Here is a 23,313-nt window from a genome sequence, read left to right as displayed (position 1 = left end):
TCCGTTCGGACAGATATTACCAGCACACGTCCACGTTTTTCTCTCAGATTCATTTGTGTCTTTTTAGTTTTTTTAAACCAAATGTGTGTGTCTGTGTGTGTGTGTGTGTGTTCTGTGATGCACACAGACACACAAACAGGAAATCCGACCCTGAAGCCTCCAGGTCCGACTCAGTGAATGCTCTTCTATCTCCAGGTTACCTCAGCGACGACTTTCATCACTCTGGAAGATTTTTTTTAAACGTTTTCCTCCGCTGTCCTCTTCTACTTCCTCCAGGTCTGGACTTATCTTCCTACCTAGAAAACCTAGCAACCGTGTCACCTAGCAACCTTCTACCATCAACCGACCGTTGGGATGTGTTTTATTTTTTTTTACTACAATGCTGCAAAACGCAATGACTGTTAACGCAACAAATACAGACTGTATAACGTTTGTTGTTCTACCTTTTCTTGGACTAGTTTTCGTTTTTATTTCCCGTGACCACACACTACTACTCAACACACGACAAACCTTCGGATCCAACGGGTTGTATCCAAAAAAAACAGACAAGAAAGAAACAGGAAGTCAGGTCAGAAGGAGAGTCGGTGGAAAACAGAACCCAGAAAGACTGGACCGTTTGTTCTCTCTCTCTGTCTCTCTGAAGACTGAGAGAAGTGTGATGGGTTTGCTTTTCAGGAACCAGGAAGTTAAACGTCTTGCATGCAGAGATTTGATTGGCTGACTGCGGACAACCACAGCATTTTGGTTGGCTCGGAAAAAATAAAAACTTAACACTTCTCAGGTAACCAGGTGTGAAGGGGTCAGAAGGGTTCACCGTGATGCGACCGCCGGTCACATGTTCTCCCGGCCCTGAGAGGGGGCGGGGCCAACCCCCGGTGGGAGGAGCTTGTCCGAGGGTGCTCAAAGCCTATTGGCTGTCCTAAATATGTACATTTGCAAGGTGCCCAAACACCCAAACAAAGGGGGACAAAGTTCCCCTGAAATAGGTGCAGGACCTCAAGATGCAGGTCTGAGAGAGTGTGTGTGTGTGTGTGTGTGTGTGTGTGTGTGTGTGTGTGTGTGTGTGTGTGTGTGTGTGTGTGTGTGTGTGTGTGTGTGTGTGTGTGTGTGTGTGTGTGTGTGTGTGTGTGTGTCACATGATGTGACGTATGATTTCTGTCTTCTAACTGTCTCTGTGCAGATTGTTTCCTGTTCTACGTTTGGTTGTGTCTTTCGGTGCGTTCCATTTGAACTCAGAAGTCAGAAATGTCAGCTGCAACGCCCCCCTGAAGTCGGATTTCCGACTCGGAAAGTCAAAGAACCTCACAGTACCCCGAGCAAGCCATGCTAACCTGCATAGAGTAACCCTCACTGTGAAATAACGGTTATCCGACTTGTTTGACTCGGGTGTGACGCTCCCAGCTCCGAGTCCCGAGGTAAATGGACCGTGGCATCACGGAGGGCCATGGATGAGCTGTGACCTTTGACCTTGGATTTCCTCCCAACGTTGCGGGAACCTGGCGATCCGATGCAGAACACAACATTCTCTAATCCCTCTAAATTTGGCTCACGGATGTAAAATAAACCGTCTCTGTGATGAACCGTGTCGACCCAAATATAGGAGGATTTTTCTTCTTGGAAATGCGTCTGAAAAAGTCATCTTAAACTTAAACAGCAGCGAACCATACCATGGTTTATTAAAAGTGTCTTTAATGTCATATTTTCCAATAAAATTAATTTCCTTATAAAATCCAGATTGATCTTCAAAAAGTCTTTTAAAAAAGAAAGGGTCGTCTTATATTTGGGTCAGTACGGTTGTTCAGGTTAATCACAACTCTGCTTGTTCATGGATGCAAAGGTCATCAGTCCCTTCTTCTCTTATTCTCTTTCTTTTGTTTATATTTCTTTTTCAACCAGGACCAAAACCAGGGCATCTGTCTGTCGCCTTGGAGCCATAACACACACGTGTCATTACTAGGTATGCATCAAATCCAGATTTTTGGGGTTTGGCCAAATCTGAATCCACTGGTTAAAATTCTGCCGAAACCGAATACTGACTCCTCCTCCCATCCTCAGTCCATGAACCCAGTAAACACATGAATGAAGTAAACAGGGACTGTCCTTCCTTTGCCGTACCTGAAGTTGTTCCATTCTGGCTGCTGTCTGGAGATTCCTTCATGCACAACTCGTATTCTTTCAGATGTTTGATACCAGATGTTGTAACAGCGGCCATGTTGTGTATAGTTTAGGGTCCTCGCCACCACCAGACCAATCAGCATTGAACAGATTGAACATGTAGCTGGACTTGAATGGCCTTCTTTGGACTGAAAGTACTGCCAAACACTGTTTCTGCTCACCAGTTCCATGTCCACTTTCTCACAGCGTTCTGCATTGAACGCTGCACCTACAAAAACACCTTCCCGTAATCAACGGCGCCGTCACTACGGAGACCAGCGTAGTGCGCGGAGTGCAAGCGTAGGGTTCGGTTCGGTGGAAAAAAATTATAAGGTTCGGCAGAAACCAGAACCCCGTCAAAAAGCCCAATATTGAGCCCAATCAGAAACCCAATCCTGGATTCAATGCATCCCTAGTCATTATTCACATTAAGAACTGGAAACGTGTGTGTGTGTGTGTGTGTGTGTGTGTGTGTGTGTGTGTGTGTGTGTGTGTGTGTGTGTGTGTGTGTGTGTGTGTGTGTGTGTGTGTGTGTGTGTGTGTGTGTGTGTGTGTGTGTGTGTGTGTGTGTGTGTGTGTGGATCCCCTGTTATGCCATACGTGTAACGGTGAATGTCTATGATGATGCTGCTGATGATGATGATGAAGATTCAAACTCAAAGATGAAATATATTTCTGTATTTTCCTTTTGATTGTTAATTTGACTTCCGGGTGCATCGAACACATGCAAACTCTCTGTCTTTCGTACCGAGCGTGTGAGGCGAAAGACCAACACATTCTCACTCCCATCTGGTAAAATACGGACGCTTGGTCAGTTGCCTTTGTCGTTGTTATTGACAGAAGAAAAGTCTCCTTTAGCGTCCGATCTTAACGCGTTTTATCTAAATGTGCTTGGTCGGGACTATTGGCGTCCATTTTGACGTAGTTATGTTAAGGAAAAGATCGTGGGTGGGCTTACATTTCCGTGACACGCAGGAAGAACGTGATGGTTGGGTTCAGGAAACTTGACATGCGGGACATGATCCCCGGTCTCCTGGTGAAAGTCCTATGTTGTTTGACCCATCCACCCTCCCAACCAACTTCGTTACGCGGAATTTCGGCCTTTCATACTACTCTCCACTGTAGTCGCTCTTAGTGCTACGTCTTCTTCAAAAGCCATGTAGCTGCTGCTCTCCCCGGTACGTTCCACATACAAGCTGAAGGGCGCTTTTTTAGTCGCTTCAGACACTGACAGCCATTAGCCATTGTCCAAACGTCCAAATGTGTATTTTTTACGAGTTTGGAGTGAGAGCGGGTTGAAAATACAGAAAACATTGATTGGTAATAAACAAGTGTAAAAAAAAAAATTAAAAAAAATAGAAAAATCTGAGAGAAAGTGGTACAAAAACCATCAAAACAATACTGCTCATGAACCACAGATCACCTCAATACACCAGAAATACCTCAGAAGACGTTTCTACGTGTTTAAAGTTCTGTTTCTATATTTTATTAGTTGCTTTGATGACTTGTAGTCACATATTTTATTGTGAAGTTTGTATTCTTTGATTAGAGAGGTTAATCTTTTTATTTTACATTAAAATCTCCAAACTGATTGAAGATAAACGCTACAGCGAGACTCGAACCTCCAGCTTGTAAATAGTTTTTTTTTTTAGACTGAACTGAACTGCCGATATCATAAAAGCACCTGGACTGAGCCAGACTCTCACCACTTTCTCTCTTTGTGTCTCCATCTTTCCCCTTTCCTTTTTTCTGCTTTCTTTGACTGTCGTCTCCTTTTCTCCCCTCCTTTCCTAGCCTCTCCCATTGTGTCCTCCTTCAAAGGCTGCTCGTGGTTACAGCGCCGGAAGTCGTGTAAAAGACTCGCCAAAAGACTTGTCAAGATTAAGAAATTAAGTGAGCAAGTGAGTAATGTAACACGGGAATTGGAGTGTTAAAGCGTAACTCTCACCAAAATGCAACCTAGGGTCTTTTTTGTGAATGTACCCTAGTCAAACTTTCGTTTAAAAGCATAATTTGGACGGAATCACCACTTAAGATTATTATATTTAGATTTATACTATTATATTTTCGTTTTCGGTCAAATGGCCTTTTGAATGGGAGTGCTAGGGGCACTACCTTCCGGTAATTAACGGCACTGTCATTACGTCAACCAGCTTAGCGTGCGTAGTGCAAGCGTTGGGTTCGGTGGAAATATTTTTTTTTTACAAAAAGCCCAATATTTGGCCGAATTCGAAGCCGAATCCTGGATTTGGTGCATCCCTGCTGTAAAGTATAAAAAAGTTTTGGGTCTGTATCATCCAGCCAAACACTGAACCTCAGCCACGTCTGTGAATGTCAGTGAACGCATCAAAAGTCAAGAACTCGGGCTGTCAGAAGATTTCTGGTAAACGCTGTAAACACGGCCACTTTTGAAGGCAGCATACCTAACTCCTTTACTCCTTTCCTTTTGTTGTCCTCCCTTTTCTTTGTCCCGTCTCATCTCTTAACATCTCTTTTTTTCCATCATCTTGACATCTTTCCTATATCCTTATCATGTTGACTTTTCACTTGTATCCTTTCCTATCTCACTTCCTGTCTCCTCTCTCATCTTCCAGTTTTATGATTCCTCTTTTCTCTGCTCCTTGCCTCTCTCACTATTTCTCCACTTCCCTTTAATTTATTATTATACATATATTTGACTTCCATCTCTGGAGCTTCCTACCTTCACTTTGTGTCTCCCCTTCCTGTGAATGTTTTCCTAAATATCACATCGGATTATATTTGTATCAAAATGCATTTAGAATAGGTTGATTTAAATCGATTTTAAATTAACTAAAAATGAATCTGGAAGAGGCAAATCTGAGAAAAACTTGCAATAATTTAAATTCCTATCAAAATATTCATAATGTATTTTTTAAAGTTGACTTGACACAATCTTCTCAGATGATTCTCGTTTGTGTCGGGACAAAGTGAACTGACAGACGGACTCAGATCCAGGTGTTTCCAGGTGTTTTCCAGGTGTTTTCAGAAACATATTACCTCATTAAAGCCACACGAGCCGAAAACAGTGAGCGGGAAACGCAACAGAAGTTGGAGACGATGCGGAGAAAGCGTTATCGTTCGGATGTCAGGATGAGAAACGCGCGGTCATCAGACTTTAAAAGGTTTAAAACATTAAACAGGCGTGTTCCGCACTACGGGGGGAACGCTAAACTGTTAGCATTGTTAGCATCCCAAAGTGAAACCAGCGGGGTATCTAACAGTAGATCCTAAAACAGATCTGCTATAACGGTCAGCGTAGTTAGTTTTAGGCATAAGGAGTGAGGTTTAGGGGTAGGGGGTAATGGTTATGGTTAGGGTTAGGGTTAAAACAGAACGCAAGGGATGGCTGCTGCGAGGGGCACAGGCCCAAAGGGACCACTGGTGTGAATAAAACCTTCTATACCGGTAATTTTACTTGAACTTAAGTTAAAGTAATAGTACTTTTACTCGAGTAGAACATTTTTTCTACTTATTTCACCTCTGCTGACCGCAGCTGAAAAAGTGGGACCAATGTGTTGAATGCTAACAATGCTAAAGTGCTAACAAAGCCCCCCCTCCCCCCTTTGAACTCATAGTTACCATCGAGTTGGCTAACATGTCACACTTGCACAGTGAACCCTCTGAAGATTAAAGATATTTTAGTAACTTCATGGTGACTGAATGATAAACAGCGAGCTGAACAAGCGTGAAAAGAGACAACTCTGATTCTAGAGATGAGGATGTTTTCCGCCGGATGAAAGTTAGTTTCCGGGCTTCCACTTTATAAAAGAAACGCTGTCGTCGTCTGAGTCCTTCCGCTTATCTTCAATGCTTCACTCTGGACATTTTAGAACTTTTCCTCTTTGGTCCACCTACAGGTTGGAATTGGAATTGTCCATTACTGCTGTCGTAATGTCTCATTCAAGCTACAGATCAGCTACCCGATCTGGCAAACTTGCATAGTGCGGTTATAGCCGATAGAGGGCCGCAAAGCGAATGCAGAAGTGCCATTTACTCTGTTACGAGTTGATGAAGCACTGAAATGATTTTGGAAACATAATTTTAAAGTACATTATTTTGGTGCAAGTTTGCCAGATCGGGTGAGTTTTATTTTTGTAGCATCTACATGTTTAAAACATGTTACAAATTCGGTTAGCATTGCTTATCCTCTGTCCTGATCGACAGGTCCTAAAGCTTCCCTTATTTTATCGTCTGTTATTGACCATCATTTAGTAAATGAACATCATGCTGTATTGAAGAAGACTTGAAACTAGCGATTGAGACCATAAACTCATTATGAAAATGTTCACTGAGGTAATAAATCAAGTGAGAAGTAGACAAATTTTCTCATAGAGTTCTATAGAAACAGACTTCTTTTTGGAGCCAGTGGAGTCACCCCCTGCTGGATGTTAGAGAGAATGCAGGAAGGCAGTTTTGTCCATTATTTCTAGTCTGTGTTCAGAACTGTCACTGCGATGTGACGGTAGAGTAGTTTAGCCTTGGTGCCGAAGACAACGGGAGGACTTAGCGAGCAGCGTTTCCCCATGTCTTTGCTTTCACAGCGTTTCAAATTAAAAGTCAGCTTAAAGGCTCGTTTTCGCTTTTAGTTCAAGTGATGCTTCCTGTGACGCGGCCGGTCAAGTGCCTGTTAGGAGAATTTCTTCTGAACATCTGAAGAAACTCTTGGTTGTTTTAGTAAAACATGGGCCTTTATTAAATGACCGTCAGTTTAACAACTGTAATCTTTATCAACAGAAACCTGTGTAAAGTGTCTACGTGTAATAATCCTCTCAATGGCACCTCTTGACTTTGGGAAACCTTCCTCCTCCTCCGCGGCTGTTGCTGGAGAGTTTCCTGCCTCTATTTATTCTGACTTTTTTGAGTTTTTTAATTCCAAACTGAAGAAAACAACACGTACTGTAAAGATCATAAAGTGTAACTAGTTATGTGCATTAAGAATTTAAAAGGACACACATTCTTGAGTAAATAACAAAGGCATCTGAGTTCTATGGAAATAAACTTTAATTATGAGTCGTGATGGCACAGTGGATGTGACCCATGCCTCGGGTGTGGGAGACCTGGGTTCAGTTCCCACCCTGAGCAAGACACTTAACCCCTGTTTGCTCCAGAGGCGTGCCTCTGACATATATAGCAATTGTAAGTCACTTTGGATAAAAGCATCAGCTAAATGACAGGACATGCAATGTAATAATGTAATGTAATTAAAAAAAACAAAAAACAAAGCGATATACTTTTATTAAAGTTCAAGAGGCAGGAGACTCTTAGTGGAGACAAAACACAAGACTGAGTTAGCAGTTGGTCTAAAAAATTTATTTCTAAAGTTAAAGGTGCTGTATGTAGCATTGTGAAGATCCAGGACATGTCTCAGTCCCTCCTTCCTTTCCGCTAAAGCCCAAAACGGTCTCCTAAGCCCCTCCCCCCACAAGGGAGAATGAATGCGTGTGCATGAGCAGTGATTGACACATAGTTAGACACCCCCTGGTCCTGATTAGTGCATCTGAACAGGGAGCTGTGGATTTTGCAAATCGCACTACAGGCTGTAGGTGGAGCCAGAGGGCCGGATTTCCTTTTAATGACCTGCTTCATGTAGTTCTACTGGAACATAGGGGCAGTTTCAGCAGATATGACAGAAAGGTAGTTTTATAAGTCTTACCTACTGCACCTTTAACTTACCAGTGGGAACATTTGAAATCTGATTCAGGGTTTTCATTGGTCGAGAGGAGCCACAGGGGGTTTCCCAGTCGGTGTTGTCAAGGGGTTGAAACTGGGGCCAAATGAAATCTGCAGATGCAGAATTTTACACAGATTTTTCACGGGAAGTGATGCATTCACTTGGGGGCAAAACAACCCCCAAGTGAAAACGTTTTTCTTGAATTTCTGTTGTTCTAAATATGTCTGTTTTTTCAACGAGAGTAAACTCATTAAAACAGGGCTGTTTACCAAGATAATACATTACCCCTGCACAGATCCAGATTTTCCGCAGATTTTTCTGGAAGCGTGAAGCATTCACTTGGGGGAGAAACACCCAGTTTTTTTACAATCTCGTTAATTCAGAAAAATGATTTTTCCTGAATTTCTGTATTTCCAAATCTCAGTTTTTCTGAATCACAGAGATAGTAAACGCATAAAAACAGTTTTTTTTCTTCAGGTGAATGCATTATGCTTCTGCAGATTTTAAACAAATGTTAACTCATTTCGAAACTAGAGCAGAAAAACAGTCTTCTAAATTCAGCAAATTTTCATTTTCCATCACGCGAAAACGGTAAAAATCTGTTTCTGTCGTATCAAAACAAATGGCTGCCGTTTCTCCCCCGAGATGAACGGAGAGATCAGCGACTCGCCTCCCTTCTTCTCCCCCAGAATGATGTTGATGATGGTGTGAAATGTAAATCTTGTCCTTTTATGTCTCTCTGTGGTAGCTCAGCTGTAGAACTCAGAGACAAACTTGTACTACTGATTTAACAAACGTGCTAGAATAAAAAAAAAAAAACATACGACTGTCTCCACTCTAAGAAATAAATTCCTAAAGTTACAGAAAATTTTTCTGGGAGCTCGTTTCCTGAACTTTGCCCCGTCATTAAAAAAAGAGAAATAATATGTGTAGCCACAGTTAAAATACAGAAATACAGAATATTATCAGTTAGGCCTATTGTATAAAATTCTCTCACGCAAAGCTGCTCAGTTAGTAAACTTTTGAAAACGTTGAAAAAATATCGGAAAAAGCGACTAAAAGGAAAAAGAAAAATTGCAACACTAACGTCGAAAGAAATTACAAAAACTAAATTAAAAGTCACAAATGTTGAAAAAAGTGACCTCTTCAATCTCCAAAAATAAACCTATTTCGCTGACAAAAGTTATCGGAGTGCAATTTCAAAATGTTTAATTTTAAACATGTTTAAATTTCAAAATGTAATAAACTACAATACAGCTGTGAATCACGTCCTAGGGAGAATTTCTGTTAAAATATACAGACACACAACTGTTAATACACAGATGTTTTTTAGAGTGTACAAGCTAAAAATTGGGTTTCATTACTGTAAAAAACAAAACTGACTTCTGGACTCAAGTGTGGGAAAAGTTGTTTTTTCTTTAAAAATATATAAATATATATGTACGTATGCAGCCGACGGGAGAGATATGACCAAACAGGAAGGACATCCGATTTAAGAAAATAAAATCCCCTTCTCTCCTGTTGTAATGCTGTTCAGAGGTTCCAGTGGGCATCTTTATTTTCATTTTTGAGAAATCACTGTAACATAGATGTTTAATTTGCAGTCCCGATGAAAATCCCCTCGTTAGGAAGTATCTTTTTTTTCAAACTGTGGTGGTTTGTAGAAAAAAACTGCTAGATCTGCTTAGAAAAAAGAAAGGAAGTGTGTGGCGTCTCTCTCTCTCTTTCTCTTTCTCTCTCCCTCTCTCTCTCTCTCTCTCTCTTCTTATCTATTTTCATAAATCTATTGGAAATCTCTCTTTGTCTCCACTCAGTGCCAGGATCATTATTGGATGAATGAATGTAGTTCTAGTCCTCAGTGCAGAGACGCCACACACCCAATCTGTTCAACTAGAAACAAAAAACACTGTAGAAAAAGAAGGGTTATTTCAGTTATATCTTTTTGTATATGGAAATAAACAATAAATACTGTCAAATCATTTTACACTGACTGCTGTTGTTGTTTTAACTTATTTTCCCAAAAGCCAAACAGACATAATCATGTCACAAAACTGCTTTATTTCAGTACATGACACGTTTATTTCCAAAGCTATAATCCACGTGTCAAAGTCAGAGAGCCTTTCTCAATCAGACTTCTTTTTTCTTTTTTCTTTTTTTTTTTTTATTATTATTTTGGAGCTCTGCAGGCGGCCTCTGTGCTGGGTTATTACGCAATATCAGCAAGAAGGCATCGTCTCAAACTGTCTACAGCGTTCTGTGTGCTCATCATCTTGTGATGGCGACTAACAAGAACGTTTTCCCCAAAAACACAATTCTGTTCTTTACATTTTTGGGATTGTGAAACACCCAGAGTCTCTCCACTCTACCTCCCAGTAACATGGCCCAGTTAGAGGTGCTGCTGCTGCTTCAACCTCTCGGGATCATCAGGACTTAGCTGATTCTTCAACATCCTCCTTCTGATCAGTCTAACAGATATTACCATCTGATGAGAGAAGAATACAACAGAAGAGATAAATGAGTGCTTCCAGGGACTCCATTCATTAGCTGTCAGTCAGTGAAGCAGCACATCCAGTATAAAGAGCAGCAGAGATTTCAGTCTTGTTCAGACACCAAGTGGAGCGGCTGTGTAGAGCAGCCTGCTTCCTTTAAGCTCTCATGTTAACGTGTTGGAGTGAAGCTCACAGACCTGCAGAGACTTTGGGCATCAAGTCTGTTGACTCTGCAGATTTCACTGAAGTACACAGTGGAAATAAACTGCTGAGAGTCCTGAACGCATCATTACTGCAGAAACAGAGAGACGTTCACTGCTCACTTAAATGATGATTTACTGATGTTGGGTGCAGAGCTGCTAAAAACCAACACTGTAGTAATAAGAGCCAGTGATTTGCAGGCTTCAGTCAGAGTGATCTCAGAGCTGTGACAAAGATGAACAGATCAGTTGTTTAGTGTTGAAATGAGAGAACAAACACTCAGAGTTCAGATTGGATGTCTCTGTATAAATTGTGATGCTGTCAGCTGTAATCCAGGTTGATTTCCTGCAGACATGAACACAACAACAGTTGTCTTCACATCAACTCAAACACATGATCACAACAAGCTTCTGGCTCATCTGATTGGCTGGCTGTCCTCTCTGTCCAATCCTGCAGCCTGTCACCATTCTCCTCACAGCTTCACTGAGAAGGTTGGAGGTTTACAGAAAATACTGGATCTTTGCTTAGATACCAACCGTGTTTAGTTTGATACTGCTGAAACCAGCATGGACTGACTCCAACCCTCTACTGACCTGAAAGTATCCAGTCTACAATCTGGACTCTCCTTCAGATCACACAGCTGCTTCACATCTGCCTCCTTCAGGTTGTTGTCCATGAGGTCCAGCTCTCTTAGATGGGAGGGGTTGGACTTCAGAGCTGCGGCTAGAGGAGCACAGCTGATCTCTGACAAACCGCAGTTATACAGTCTGAATTAAGAATAAATGAAGATAGAAATCAATTTATAATCCAATCAGATGTGTTGATGTTTTAAATGTGTAGCTCAACATTACTATGTCCTAATCAATGACATTTCCCTAAAATGAGTATTGTTTACAATATTTGTATGTTTAAGTTGAGTAAAACAGAAAAAAATAGTTTTGGGTGCATTTTTTGCAAGCATCTGAATAAATCACAATATGACTTTTTCTACAAATGGTGCAGCCCTATTTCTTTTATTTTTTAATTATAAATGCATTTCACATGTAAAAACACTTTTAAACATTGATTACATTTTGCAGCACATTGAAGAATAAATCTTAAAACAAACACTGATCCAGTTTGAGTCAAGACTACATCTGGAGACAAAGTGTTCAGACTGACAAACAAAACAAACAAAGAGTTGTTGTGATTTGTACTTGGACAAACACAGAAAACAAGTGAACTGATAGAAATTTAAAACTTCTGTTATGGATTTAATTTTGATACATTTACAGTACACTGTACGCGAAGAAAATACAAGAACTGACCTCAGAGTCTCCAGTCTACAGTTTGGACTTTCCAGAAAACCACAAAGCAGCTTCACTCCTGAATCTTTCAGCTTCCCGTTGTTACTCAGGTTCAGCTCTCTCAGATGGGAAGGGTTGGAATTCAGAGCTGAGACCAGAGCAGCACAGCTGATCTCTGACAAACTGCAGGCAACCAATCTGAATAAAGATCAGATGTGTTGATGTTTTAAATATGTAGCTCAAGATTACTACATCCTAATCAATGAGCTTTCCCTTAAAATTAGTATTGTTTAAAATTAGTTGTTCTCTCTGCAGTGCAATTTTAATATTTATGCTATCATGTTTTGCTTTCTTTCCACACATATTAAAAAAATTATATAGACCCTTTGCAAACACGTGACCACGACCACGTGACGACACCATGATGGACGGCAAAAATCCAGGACATGTCTCAGTCCCTCCTTCCTTTCCGCTAAAGCCCAAAACGGTCTCCTAAGCCCCTCCCCCCACAAGGGAGAATGAATGCGTGTGCATGAGCAGTGATTGACACATAGTTAGACACCCCCCCCCCTGGTCCTGATTAGTGCATCTGAACAGGGAGCTGTGGATTTTTGCAAATCGCACTACAGGCTGTAGGTGGAGCCAGAGGAGCCGGATTTCCTTTTAATGACCTGCTTCATGTAGTTCTACTGGAACATAGGGGCAGTTTCAGCAGATATGACAGAAAGGTAGTTTTATAAGTCTTACCTACTGCACCTTTAACTTACCAGTGGGAACATTTGAAATCTGATTCAGGGTTTTCATTGGTCGAGAGGAGCCACAGGGGGTTTCCCAGTCGTGTTGTCAAGGGGTTGAAACTGGGGCCAAATGAAATCTGCAGATGCAGAATTTTACGCAGATTTTTACAGGAACGTGATGCATTCACTTGGGGGCAAAACAACCCCCAAGTGAAAACGTTTTTCTTGAATTTCTGTTGTTCTAAATGTCTGTTTTTTCAACGAGAGAGTAAACTCATTAAAACAGGGCTGTTTACCAAGATAATACATTACCCCTGCACAGATCCAGATTTTCCGCAGATTTTTCTGGAAGCGTGAAGCATTCACTTGGGGGAGAAACACCCAGTTTTTTTACAATCTCGTTAATTCAGAAAAATGATTTTTCCTGAATTTCTGTATTTCCAAATCTCAGTTTTTCTGAATCACAGAGATAGTAAACGCATAAAAACAGTTTTTTTTCTTCAGGTGAATGCATTATGCTTCTGCAGATTTTAAACAAATGTTAACTCATTTCGAAACTAGAGCAGAAAAACAGTCTTCTAAATTCAGCAAATTTTCATTTTCCATCACTGCTGAAAACGGTAAAAAAATCTGTTTCTGTCTGATCATCACAAAGAAACAAATGGCTGCCGTTTCTCCCCCGAGATGAACGGAGAGATCAGCGACTCGCCTCCCTTCTTCTCCCCCAGAATGATGTTGATGATGGTGTGAAATGTAAATCTTGTCCTTTTATGTCTCTCTGTGGTAGCTCAGCTGTAGAACTCAGAGACAAACTTGTACTACTGATTTAACAAACGTGCTAGAATAAAAAAAAAAAAACATACGACTGTCTCCACTCTAAGAAATAAATTCCTAAAGTTACAGAAAATTTTTCTGGGAGCTCGTTTCCTGAACTTTGCCCCGTCATTAAAAAAAGAGAAATAATATGTGTAGCCACAGTTAAAATACAGAAATACAGAATATTATCAGTTAGGCCTATTGTATAAAATTCTCTCACGCAAAGCTGCTCAGTTAGTAAACTTTTGAAAACGTTGAAAAATATCGAAAAAGAACCATAAAAGGAAAAGAAAAATTGCAACACTAACGTCGAAAGAAATTACAAAAACTAAATTAAAAGTCACAAATGTTGAAAAAAGTGACCTCTTCAATCTCCAAAAATAAACCTATTTCGCTGACAAAAGTTATCGGAGTGCAATTTCAAAATGTTTAATTTTAAACATGTTTAAATTTCAAAATGTAATAAACTACAATACAGCTGTGAATCACGTCCTAGGGAGAATTTCTGTTAAAATATACAGACACACAACTGTTAATACACAGATGTTTTTTAGAGTGTACAAGCTAAAAATTGGGTTTCATTACTGTAAAAAACAAAACTGACTTCTGGACTCAAGTGTGGGAAAAGTTGTTTTTTCTTTAAAAATATATAAATATATATGTACGTATGCAGCCGACGGGAGAGATATGACCAAACAGGAAGGACATCCGATTTAAGAAAATAAAATCCCCTTCTCTCCTGTTGTAATGCTGTTCAGAGGTTCCAGTGGGCATCTTTATTTTCATTTTTGAGAAATCACTGTAACATAGATGTTTAATTTGCAGTCCCGATGAAAATCCCCTCGTTAGGAAGTATCTTTTTTTTCAAACTGTGGTGGTTTGTAGAAAAAACTGCTAGATCTGCTTAGAAAAAAGAAAGGAAGTGTGTGGCGTCTCTCTCTCTCTTTCTCTTTCTCTCTCCCTCTCTCTCTCTCTCTCTCTTCTTATCTTTTTTTCATAAATCTATTGGAAATCTCTCTTTGTCTCCACTCAGTGCCAGGATCATTATTGGATGAATGAATGTAGTTCTAGTCCTCAGTGCAGAGACGCCACACACCCAATCTGTTCAACTAGAAACAAAAAACACTGTAGAAAAAGAAGGGTTATTTCAGTTATATCTTTTTGTATATGGAAATAAACAATAAATACTGTCAAATCATTTTACACTGACTGCTGTTGTTGTTTTAACTTATTTTCCCAAAAGCCAAACAGACATAATCATGTCACAAAACTGCTTTATTTCAGTACATGACACGTTTATTTCCAAAGCTATAATCCACGTGTCAAAGTCAGAGAGCCTTTCTCAATCAGACTTCTTTTTTCTTTTTTCTTTTTTTTTTTTTATTATTATTTTGGAGCTCTGCAGGCGGCCTCTGTTCACACAATTCTGTTCTTTACATTTTTGGGATTGTGAAACACCCAGAGTCTCTCCACTCTACCTCCCAGTAACATGGCCCAGTTAGAGGTGCTGCTGCTGCTTCAACCTCTCGGGATCATCAGGACTTAGCTGATTCTTCAACATCCTCCTTCTGATCAGTCTAACAGATATTACCATCTGATGAGAGAAGAATACAACAGAAGAGATAAATGAGTGCTTCCAGGGACTCCATTCATTAGCTGTCAGTCAGTGAAGCAGCACATCCAGTATAAAGAGCAGCAGAGATTTCCGTCTTGTTCAGACACCAAGTGGAGGCGGCTGTTAGAGCAGCCTGCTTCTTTAAGCTCTCATGTTAACGTGTTGGAGTGAAGCTCACAGACCTGCAGAGACTTTGGGCATCAAGTCTGTTGACTCTGCAGATTTCACTGAAGTACACAGTGGAAATAAACTGCTGAGAGTCCTGAGCATCATTACTGCAGAAACAGAGAGACGTTCACTGCTCACTTAAATGATGATTTACTGATGTTGGGTGCAGAGCTGCTAAAACCAACACTGTAGTAATAAGAGCCAGTGATTTGCAGGCTTCAGTCAGAGTGATCTCAGAGCTGTGACAAAGATGAACAGATCAGTTGTTTAGTGTTGAAATGAGAGAACAAACACTCAGAGTTCAGATTGGATGTCTCTGTATAAATTGTGATGCTGTCAGCTGTAATCCAGGTTGATTTCCTGCAGACATGAACACAACAACAGTTGGCGTCTCACATCAACTCAAACACATGATCACAACAAGCTTCTGGCTCATCTGATTGGCTGGCTGTCCTCCTCTGTCCAATCCTGCAGCCTGTCACCATTCTCCTCACAGCTTCACTGAGAAGGTTGGAGGTTTACAGAAAATACTGGATCTTTGCTTAGATACCAACCGTGTTTAGTTTGATACTGCTGAAACCAGCATGGACTGACTCCAACCCTCTACTGACCTGAAAGTATCCAGTCTACAATCTGGACTCTCCTTCAGATCACACAGCTGCTTCACATCTGCCTCCTTCAGGTTGTTGTCCATGAGGTCCAGCTCTCTTAGATGGGAGGGGTTGGACTTCAGAGCTGCGGCTAGAGGAGCACAGCTGATCTCTGACAAACGCACAGTTATACAGTCTGAATTAAGAATAAATGAAGATAGAAATCAATTTATAATCCAATCAGATGTGTTGATGTTTTAAATGTGTAGCTCAACATTACTATGTCCTAATCAATGACATTTCCCTAAAATGAGTATTGTTTACAATATTTGTATGTTTAAGTTGAGTAAAACAGAAAAAAATAGTTTTGGGTGCATTTTTTGCAAGCATCTGAATAAATCACAATATGACTTTTTCTACAAATGGTGCAGCCCTATTTCTTTTATTTTTTAATTATAAATGCATTTCACATGTAAAACACTTTTAAACATTGATTACATTTTGCAGCACATTGAAGAATAAATCTTAAAACAAACACTGATCCAGTTTGAGTCAAGACTACATCTGGAGACAAAGTGTTCAGACTGACAAACAAAACAAACAAAGAGTTGTTGTGATTTGTACTTGGACAAACACAGAAAACAAGTGAACTGATAGAAATTTAAAACTTCTGTTATGGATTTAATTTTGATACATTTACAGTACACTGTACGCGAAGAAAATACAAGAACTGACCTCAGAGTCTCCAGTCTACAGTTTGACTTTCCAGAAAACCACAAAGCAGCTTCACTCCTGAATCTTCAGCTTCCCGTTGTTACTCAGGTTCAGCTCTCTCAGATGGGAAGGGTTGAATTCAGGAGCTGAGACCAGAGCAGCACAGCTATCTCTGACAAACTGCAGGCAACCAATCTGAATAAAGATCAGATGTGTTGATGTTTTAAATATGTAGCTCAAGATTACTACATCCTAATCAATGAGCTTTCCCTTAAAATTAGTATTGTTTAAAATTAGTTGTTCTCTCTGCAGTGCAATTTTAATATTTATGCTATCATGTTTTGCTTTCTTTCCACACATATTAAAAAAATTATATAGACCCTTTGCAAACACGTGACCACGACCACGTGACGACACCATGATGGACGGCAAAAATCACCGGCAATAACAAGCTAAACAGTGTAGTAGATGAGCAGAAAGTTTCATAGTTTCAATCAGTTTGAAATACACAACACTAAATAAACTGTTTTTATGGCTTGATGGCTTCTATTGAACAACAAGTTGTCGTCCGTTCTCGTTGAGTATATCTGGTAGCTTCACAATGGTATTTGAAGTGTAGCAGGATTGATACCCCTACTCTTCCTCCCTTGGGCCATTAATCAAGTGCAACCGTAACACATGTACACTATGTGTTAAGTATCCATATACTGTGTTTCAATTGATTTAGTCTTTCTTTGTAGTAGTTACAGGTACACGATGTCACTAATGGGGGTCCATATGGCAAAGATAAGCATCAATCTAGGGTTATTTTGTTTAACATCTATCTTTACTTAAGTAGTATAGTAGCCCATTTAGAGGCTGGTGGTTTACCCACATACCGTTGACTGTGCCAATTGTGTATATGTTAAAATTGCAGTATTACGCGATGGGCAGCAGCTAGCTAGCAGTCCAAAGCTAGCTGCACCTACCTCGTCAGCTAGCCATTGTAGGAGCTCCACAGACCTGCATTTAACTCGTTTTTTGGCCTTTTTGAAGCTAGTTTCCGTGCCATGTCATATTAATTTAACCAATATTTTTGGTATGTGTGTTAAGTTAAACGATCAAGGGAACAGCTTTCTTTTTTGGATATGTAACTAGGTCAGTGAATAACCAATGTTAGTTATATGGGTCATCATCAGGTTGGACCTGTTAGCAGGAACAGCTGGTTAGCATGGCAGCTAGCTGGTTGAGGATCATTTTATTTATCACTCATTTAAAACAGAAAGGCAATACATACACATGCTTGTGTTGGTGAGGATTACTCTGCAGATTGTGAATATGAGAACACAAACACGAACGAAAAGCGTTTAGCTTACCGTCTGTCTACTGCATAGCTCTTCCGCTGTCCGTCATTGCGTTCATAATTTGTGCGAGTGGAGCATGACGTAACATGCAAAGAGTCTATATTAGATTAAACAAATGTACTTCTGTGACTTTAATTGCATCCCTCTGACTCTTAAAATATAAACTGTCTGTTTTGTATTTATATTTTATTTGTATGTTCAAGTTTAGAACGTTTTTGCAATCAGAGTATTGTAAATCACAATATGACTTTTTCTACAAATTGTGCAGCCCTATTTCTTTTATTTATTTATTTTTTATTATAAATGTGTTTCACACGTTAAACCAATTTTTTTTATTGATTTAATTTTGCAGCACACTGAAGAAATACTCTTAAAGTTTTGTGACAAACACTGATCCAGTTGAAGTCCAGACTACATCTGGAGATAAACTGTTCAGACTGACAAACTGAAAATAAATAATAATAATAATGCATTTTATTTATAGGCGCCTTTCTAAACACTCAAGGTCACCTTACAAAATCAGCAATAAAACACTCAATCTATTAAACAAGCAATCAGAGAAACAGGCACTAAAATAACATGATAATACTATTAATAAAAGAGCAAGAAAAAGGGTGGGGTCATTACAGTCAAAGCAATAATGAAAAAAAAGAAAAGGAATTAAAGAGAGTAAGCCTGTCTGAAAAGATGAGTTTTTAGGTGAGATTTGAAAGTGGTTATGGACGCGGAGTGTTGAATGTAGTGGGGCAGAGAGTTCCAGAGGTGGGGGGCTGAATGACTGAAAGCTCTAGACCCCATGGTAACCAGACGAGCAGGTGGGAGGATGAGCTGGATGGAGGAAGATGACCTGAGAGAACGGGTGGGTTTCTTGATATGGAGGAGCTCGGTGAGATACTGAGGGGCAAAATTGTTAATAGCTTTAAATGTAAGGAGGAGGATCTTGTAAATGATGCGGTATTTCAAGGGGAGCCAATGAAGTTGGTGCAGGACAGGTGTTATGTGATGGAGGCGGTTCTGGTAATGATGCGGGCAGCAGAGTTTTGGACTAGTTGTAGTTTATGGATGGATTTGTCAGGTAAACCATAGAGGAGAGAGTTGCAATAATCTAGTCGGGAGGTGACCAGGGTATGAACCATAATTTCAGCACTGTTGGGGAAGAGAGATGGGCGCAGGCGAGAGATGTTACGTAAATGGAAATATGCTGACCGAGTGAGGTTATTGATGTGGGACTGGAATGACAGAGTGCTATATAGAATGACACCCAGACTCTTAACCAGGGGGGAGGGGAACACAGATGAATTGTTGATGGAGATAGAGAAGTCATTTAATTTTGAGAGGATGGATTTGGTACCAATAAGAAGGAGTTCAGTTTTGTCACTGTTGAGCTTGAGAAAGTTTAGGGAGAACCAGGATCTGATTTCCTGAAGACAGTTGGATAGAGAGGTGGGAGGGAGGGATGTGGTGGGTTTAGTGGATAGGTAGAGCTGGGTGTCATCTGCATAGAAATTTAAAACTTCTGTTATTGATTTAAATTCAATCAACAAGAAGAAAATAGATGAACTGACCTCAGAGTCTCTAGTCTACAGTTTAGACTCTCCAATCCAGCACACAGACGCTTCACTCCTGAATCCTTCAGGTTGATGTTGTGACTCATGTTCAGCTCTCTCAGATGGGAGGGGTTGGACTTAAGCACTGAGACCAGAGCAGCAGAGCTGCTCTCTGACAAACTGTAGCTCCACAATCTGAATAAAGAACAAATGAAGTAGATAAAAAAATCCATTCATAATCCAATTAGTGTGTTGAGGTTTTAAATGTGTAGCTCATCATTACTACTCCTCCTACTCCTAATTAGGGCTGCAACGATTCTTCGAATAACTTGAATAATTCGATTACAAAAAATCCTCGCTTCGTTAAATCAATGTAATTAAGGTTGTATGGCTCCCTGTGTTTCCGCACGGATGATTATTACTAGCGCACAAGAGGTGTGTGCTTTTGCGGACACAACACAAGCACAGACAGTATATAAACACAAGACTGACAGCCCAGATTACAAATGAAGGAAGACGAAAATAGCGAGGGTCTAAGAGAAGAGACAGGCGAGAGAAAACGACAGAAAGTTTGGGATCATTTTAAGCTGCAAACATGCTGCTACATCATCTCTGTAACAAACCTCCAGTGTACTCATCCATTCCACGGAGCGAACCCGACACAAGGTAGCTAACGTCTGCTGCTCTCGTCCACCGCACTGTTTACACAACTAGCCTGCAGCATGCTACTTTGCTAATAGCGATGTTTTACACAACTAGCCTACAACATGCTACTCTGCTAATAGACATGTTTTACCAAGGTAAAACAAAAGCTGTCGGTTTGTAGTGTAACTTTTTATTAGTTTGCTTCTAATCTTTGGAAATTTAGCTGCTGCCGGAGACAAACCGGCTCCTCCCCCCAGCATGGCTACTTAATATGCACGTGAATGACGTCATCATGCATTCTTTATTCTTTCTCCTCACCATAGATATATCTATGCTCCTCACTGTGTATTAGGCTTCTGAAAATGTGTCCCCCAGAACAGTGTAGTTAAGTAGCCCTGCTATAAACCCTTGGTCAGTGACCAGCTCTTTTGCATATCCAGTGTAAAGAGCCAGAGGCAAGAAGGGGAATGGGGTGAAAAATATTAACTTTTGGGCCTCCAAAAATGTTATGTATTGTTTTTTTTAAGGGTCTTGGAATTTGGCAATAAAAAATGTTACTTTTTCTAAAAAAGGAAACCTGTTTTTTAGTAAACTGCAATACTAAATATTTACTTTTGCTGTTTACTAATTATTTCTTAGTAAGTATTTCTTATCTGATTACTCGATTAATTGATGGAATAATCGGTAGAATATTCGATTACTAAAATAATCGATAGCTGCAGCCCTACTCCTAATCAATGAGCTTTTCCCTAAAATGAATAAAGACTTTGTCATTGTGTTGTTATGGATCATCATATCAGCCCTCTTATTTTGTCACCTTTCCTCTTTCTCCAGCCCTTTCATTGCCATTCTCTACCTGTTCATTATTATGATTTTGTGGGTTTTGATTTGCAATTCTTCTCAGGGTCTCCTGTGCTGCATTACAACTCTCTGCCTGAACTGCATGTATTTTTAAAATAGAAAAAAATGGAAGTCAGCCAGATATTATTGTTGAGGGAGATAGGATCCAGACTGTGTCACATTTTAAAGATTTGGGAATAATTGTGGACTCACAGCTGTCCTTTAGGAAACACGTGAAACAGGTGTGTAAAACTGTCAAATTTAATTTAAGGAACTTTAGATATATTAGAAATCAGCTCCCCTTGCATGCAGCAAAACGGTTGATGCATTCAATGATTTTGTCAGTCATATCATATTGTATCACAAACTGATCACAAGCTAATATAAACACCACTTGCTCCACTGCAAAAACTTTATGAACAAACACTCAAGGCATTGAACAAAAAGCCCTCAAGTTATCAACATTGTAACATAATGCAAAGACATAATCTCATGACTTTTGACAGTTTTGTGTTTCTTGCTGATGTTAGTCTAGTCTATAAAGTAATCAATGATCTGGCCGCTCCACCATTAAATGAGTTTGTGTCACTGCATTCAGGCACTGGGAGGAGAACTAGGACAACCAACAACAAAGTATTAAAACGCAGTACTAAGTGAGCTCAGAGAATGTAACAACTTTGCTGGTTTTAAATTAAAGTTGAAATCATGGCTGAAATCAACCCAATCATGCTCCATCAATCATCAACCCAAACAGCCAATCTTTATGTAGTGAAGTCCTGTTGTAGTGGTGTCTAAATGTTGTGATTTTATCGTCACTATTGTCGTGGTGTTTTAATGTTGAGAAATTGTATTGTTGCTGTTGTCTTCATGTTGTGGTTCTTGTTGTCAAAGTAGTGCTTTTGTGTTGTGGTTTTTGTTGTTTATTGTTGTAGTGTGTGAGTTTTAAAACTGTGAAATTTGATTGTTGTATTTTACTACAGTAAACAGATTTCGCTAACAGACAGATGTTATTCTCTGTTTCCTGCCCTGGTACTACAGATGAAAATGAGCTTATAGCTAATTCTTGAACTGCTAAGGAGCTGTATATTGTCCCTGTAAATAAAAAAAACTGTTACTGATAGCTGTTTTACAGAAACACAAATATCACCAAGACTAGTGGTGGGAAAATATAAAAACTTTCTTTTTGGGGTGTGATTAAGAAAAAGCTCTACATTGATTTATTGTGTTGATAATCACATCTGGACTTACAGAGCCTTTCTGCAGTTCCTCACAGCTGGAATCAGTCTCAGTTTTCCCTCACATGTTGTGTTGTACTTATGCAGGTCCAACTCATCCAGAACCTCCTCTGACATCTGCAGCATGTAGGCCAGAGCTGAGCAGTGGATCTCAGAGAGTTTCTTCTCTGATCTGTTCTTTGATTTCAGGAACTCTTGGATCTCTTGATGGACTGAGTGGTCGTTCATCTCCGTCAGACAGTGGAAGATGTTGATGCTTCTGTCAGGAGAGATATTGGTCTTATTCATCTCCTTCAGGTTGTTGATGGCTCTCTGGATGATTTCTGGACTGTTTTCTGTCTGACCCAGTAGGCCTCCTAAGAGTCTCTTGTTGGACTCCAGAGAGAGGCCATGAAGGAAGCGGACAAACAGGTCCAGGTGGCCATTTTTACTTTCAAGGGATTTCTCTATGCATCTCTTCAGGAAGTTATCCAGTGATGGGTCATTGTTATGTTCACTATCACCATGGCTATCTTTCTTTCCAATATACTTTGAAATCTTCTGGAGAAAAGACATGTCAGTCAGGGTCTTGGGCAGCTCTCCTCTCTGGTCTGTAGTCAACATGTGGTCCAGAACTGTAGCAGTGATCCAGCAGAAGAATGGGATCAGACACATGATGTTCAGGCTCCTGGATGTCTTGATGTGGGAGATGATTCTGTTGGACAGCTCTTCATCACTGACTCTCTTCCTGAAGTACTCCTCCTTCTGGTCATCAGTGAAGCCTTGTACTTCTGTTACCCTGTCAACACACAAAGGAGGGATCTGATTGGCTGCTGCAGGTCGGGAAGTTATCCAGACGAGAGCCGAGGGAAGCAGCTTCCCCTCGATGAGGTTTGTTAACAGCACGTTGACTGATGACTTCTGTGTGACATCAGAAACAGCCTCATTGTTGTTGACATCCAGGTAAAGTCTGCTTTCATCCAGGCCGTCAAAGATGAAGAGAACTTTAGAGCCAGCGAGCTGCTCTGCTGTGACCTCCTGTAATGTTGGATGGAAAACACGGAGCAGCTCCAGAAGACTGTACTGCTCATCTTTGATCAAGTTCAGCTCCCTGAAGGAAAGAGGAATCACCAGATCCACATCTTGGTTTTCTAAACCCTCGGCCCAGTCCAGACAGAACTTCAGCACTGAGAAGGTTTTTCCAACGCCAGCGACTCCGATCATCATAACGACTCTGATGTGTTTCTTTTGGTCAGGTAAGG

The 23,313-nt window shown here is 40.2% G+C and overlaps 2 protein-coding genes and 1 pseudogene across 2 annotated transcripts; 1 reads left to right on the top strand and 2 right to left on the bottom strand.

The window, feature by feature from the left end:
- LOC120552629 overlaps positions 1–2,062 on the top strand; it is a 23,753-nt pseudogene extending 21,691 nt beyond the window's left edge.
- Positions 2,063–9,706: 7,644 nt separating this feature from the next.
- Positions 9,707–12,245, bottom strand: LOC120552743 (ribonuclease inhibitor). The gene is made up of 4 exons (XM_039790970.1): positions 12,217–12,245; positions 11,844–12,020; positions 11,130–11,303; positions 9,707–10,328 (listed from the first exon to the last, which is right to left on the bottom strand). Exons 1-4 carry the CDS (start codon positions 12,243–12,245, stop codon positions 10,322–10,324), a joined length of 387 nt encoding a protein of 128 aa, XP_039646904.1. The 3' UTR covers positions 9,707–10,321.
- Positions 12,246–16,575: 4,330 nt separating this feature from the next.
- On the bottom strand, positions 16,576–23,312 carry LOC120552619 (NLR family CARD domain-containing protein 3-like). The gene is made up of 3 exons (XM_039790802.1): positions 22,086–23,312; positions 19,371–19,547; positions 16,576–16,657 (listed from the first exon to the last, which is right to left on the bottom strand). The coding sequence occupies exons 1-3, from the start codon at positions 23,276–23,278 to the stop codon at positions 16,582–16,584; spliced, it is 1,446 nt and encodes a 481-aa protein (XP_039646736.1). The 5' UTR covers positions 23,279–23,312; the 3' UTR covers positions 16,576–16,581.
- Position 23,313: the final 1 nt, after the last annotated feature.

This window comes from Perca fluviatilis, chromosome 22 (assembly GCF_010015445.1).
Source record: "Perca fluviatilis chromosome 22, GENO_Pfluv_1.0, whole genome shotgun sequence".
NCBI lineage: Eukaryota > Metazoa > Chordata > Actinopteri > Perciformes > Percidae > Perca > Perca fluviatilis.
Note: the sequence above shows the minus strand (reverse complement) of the source record. Positions and strands in the feature narration are given on the sequence as shown.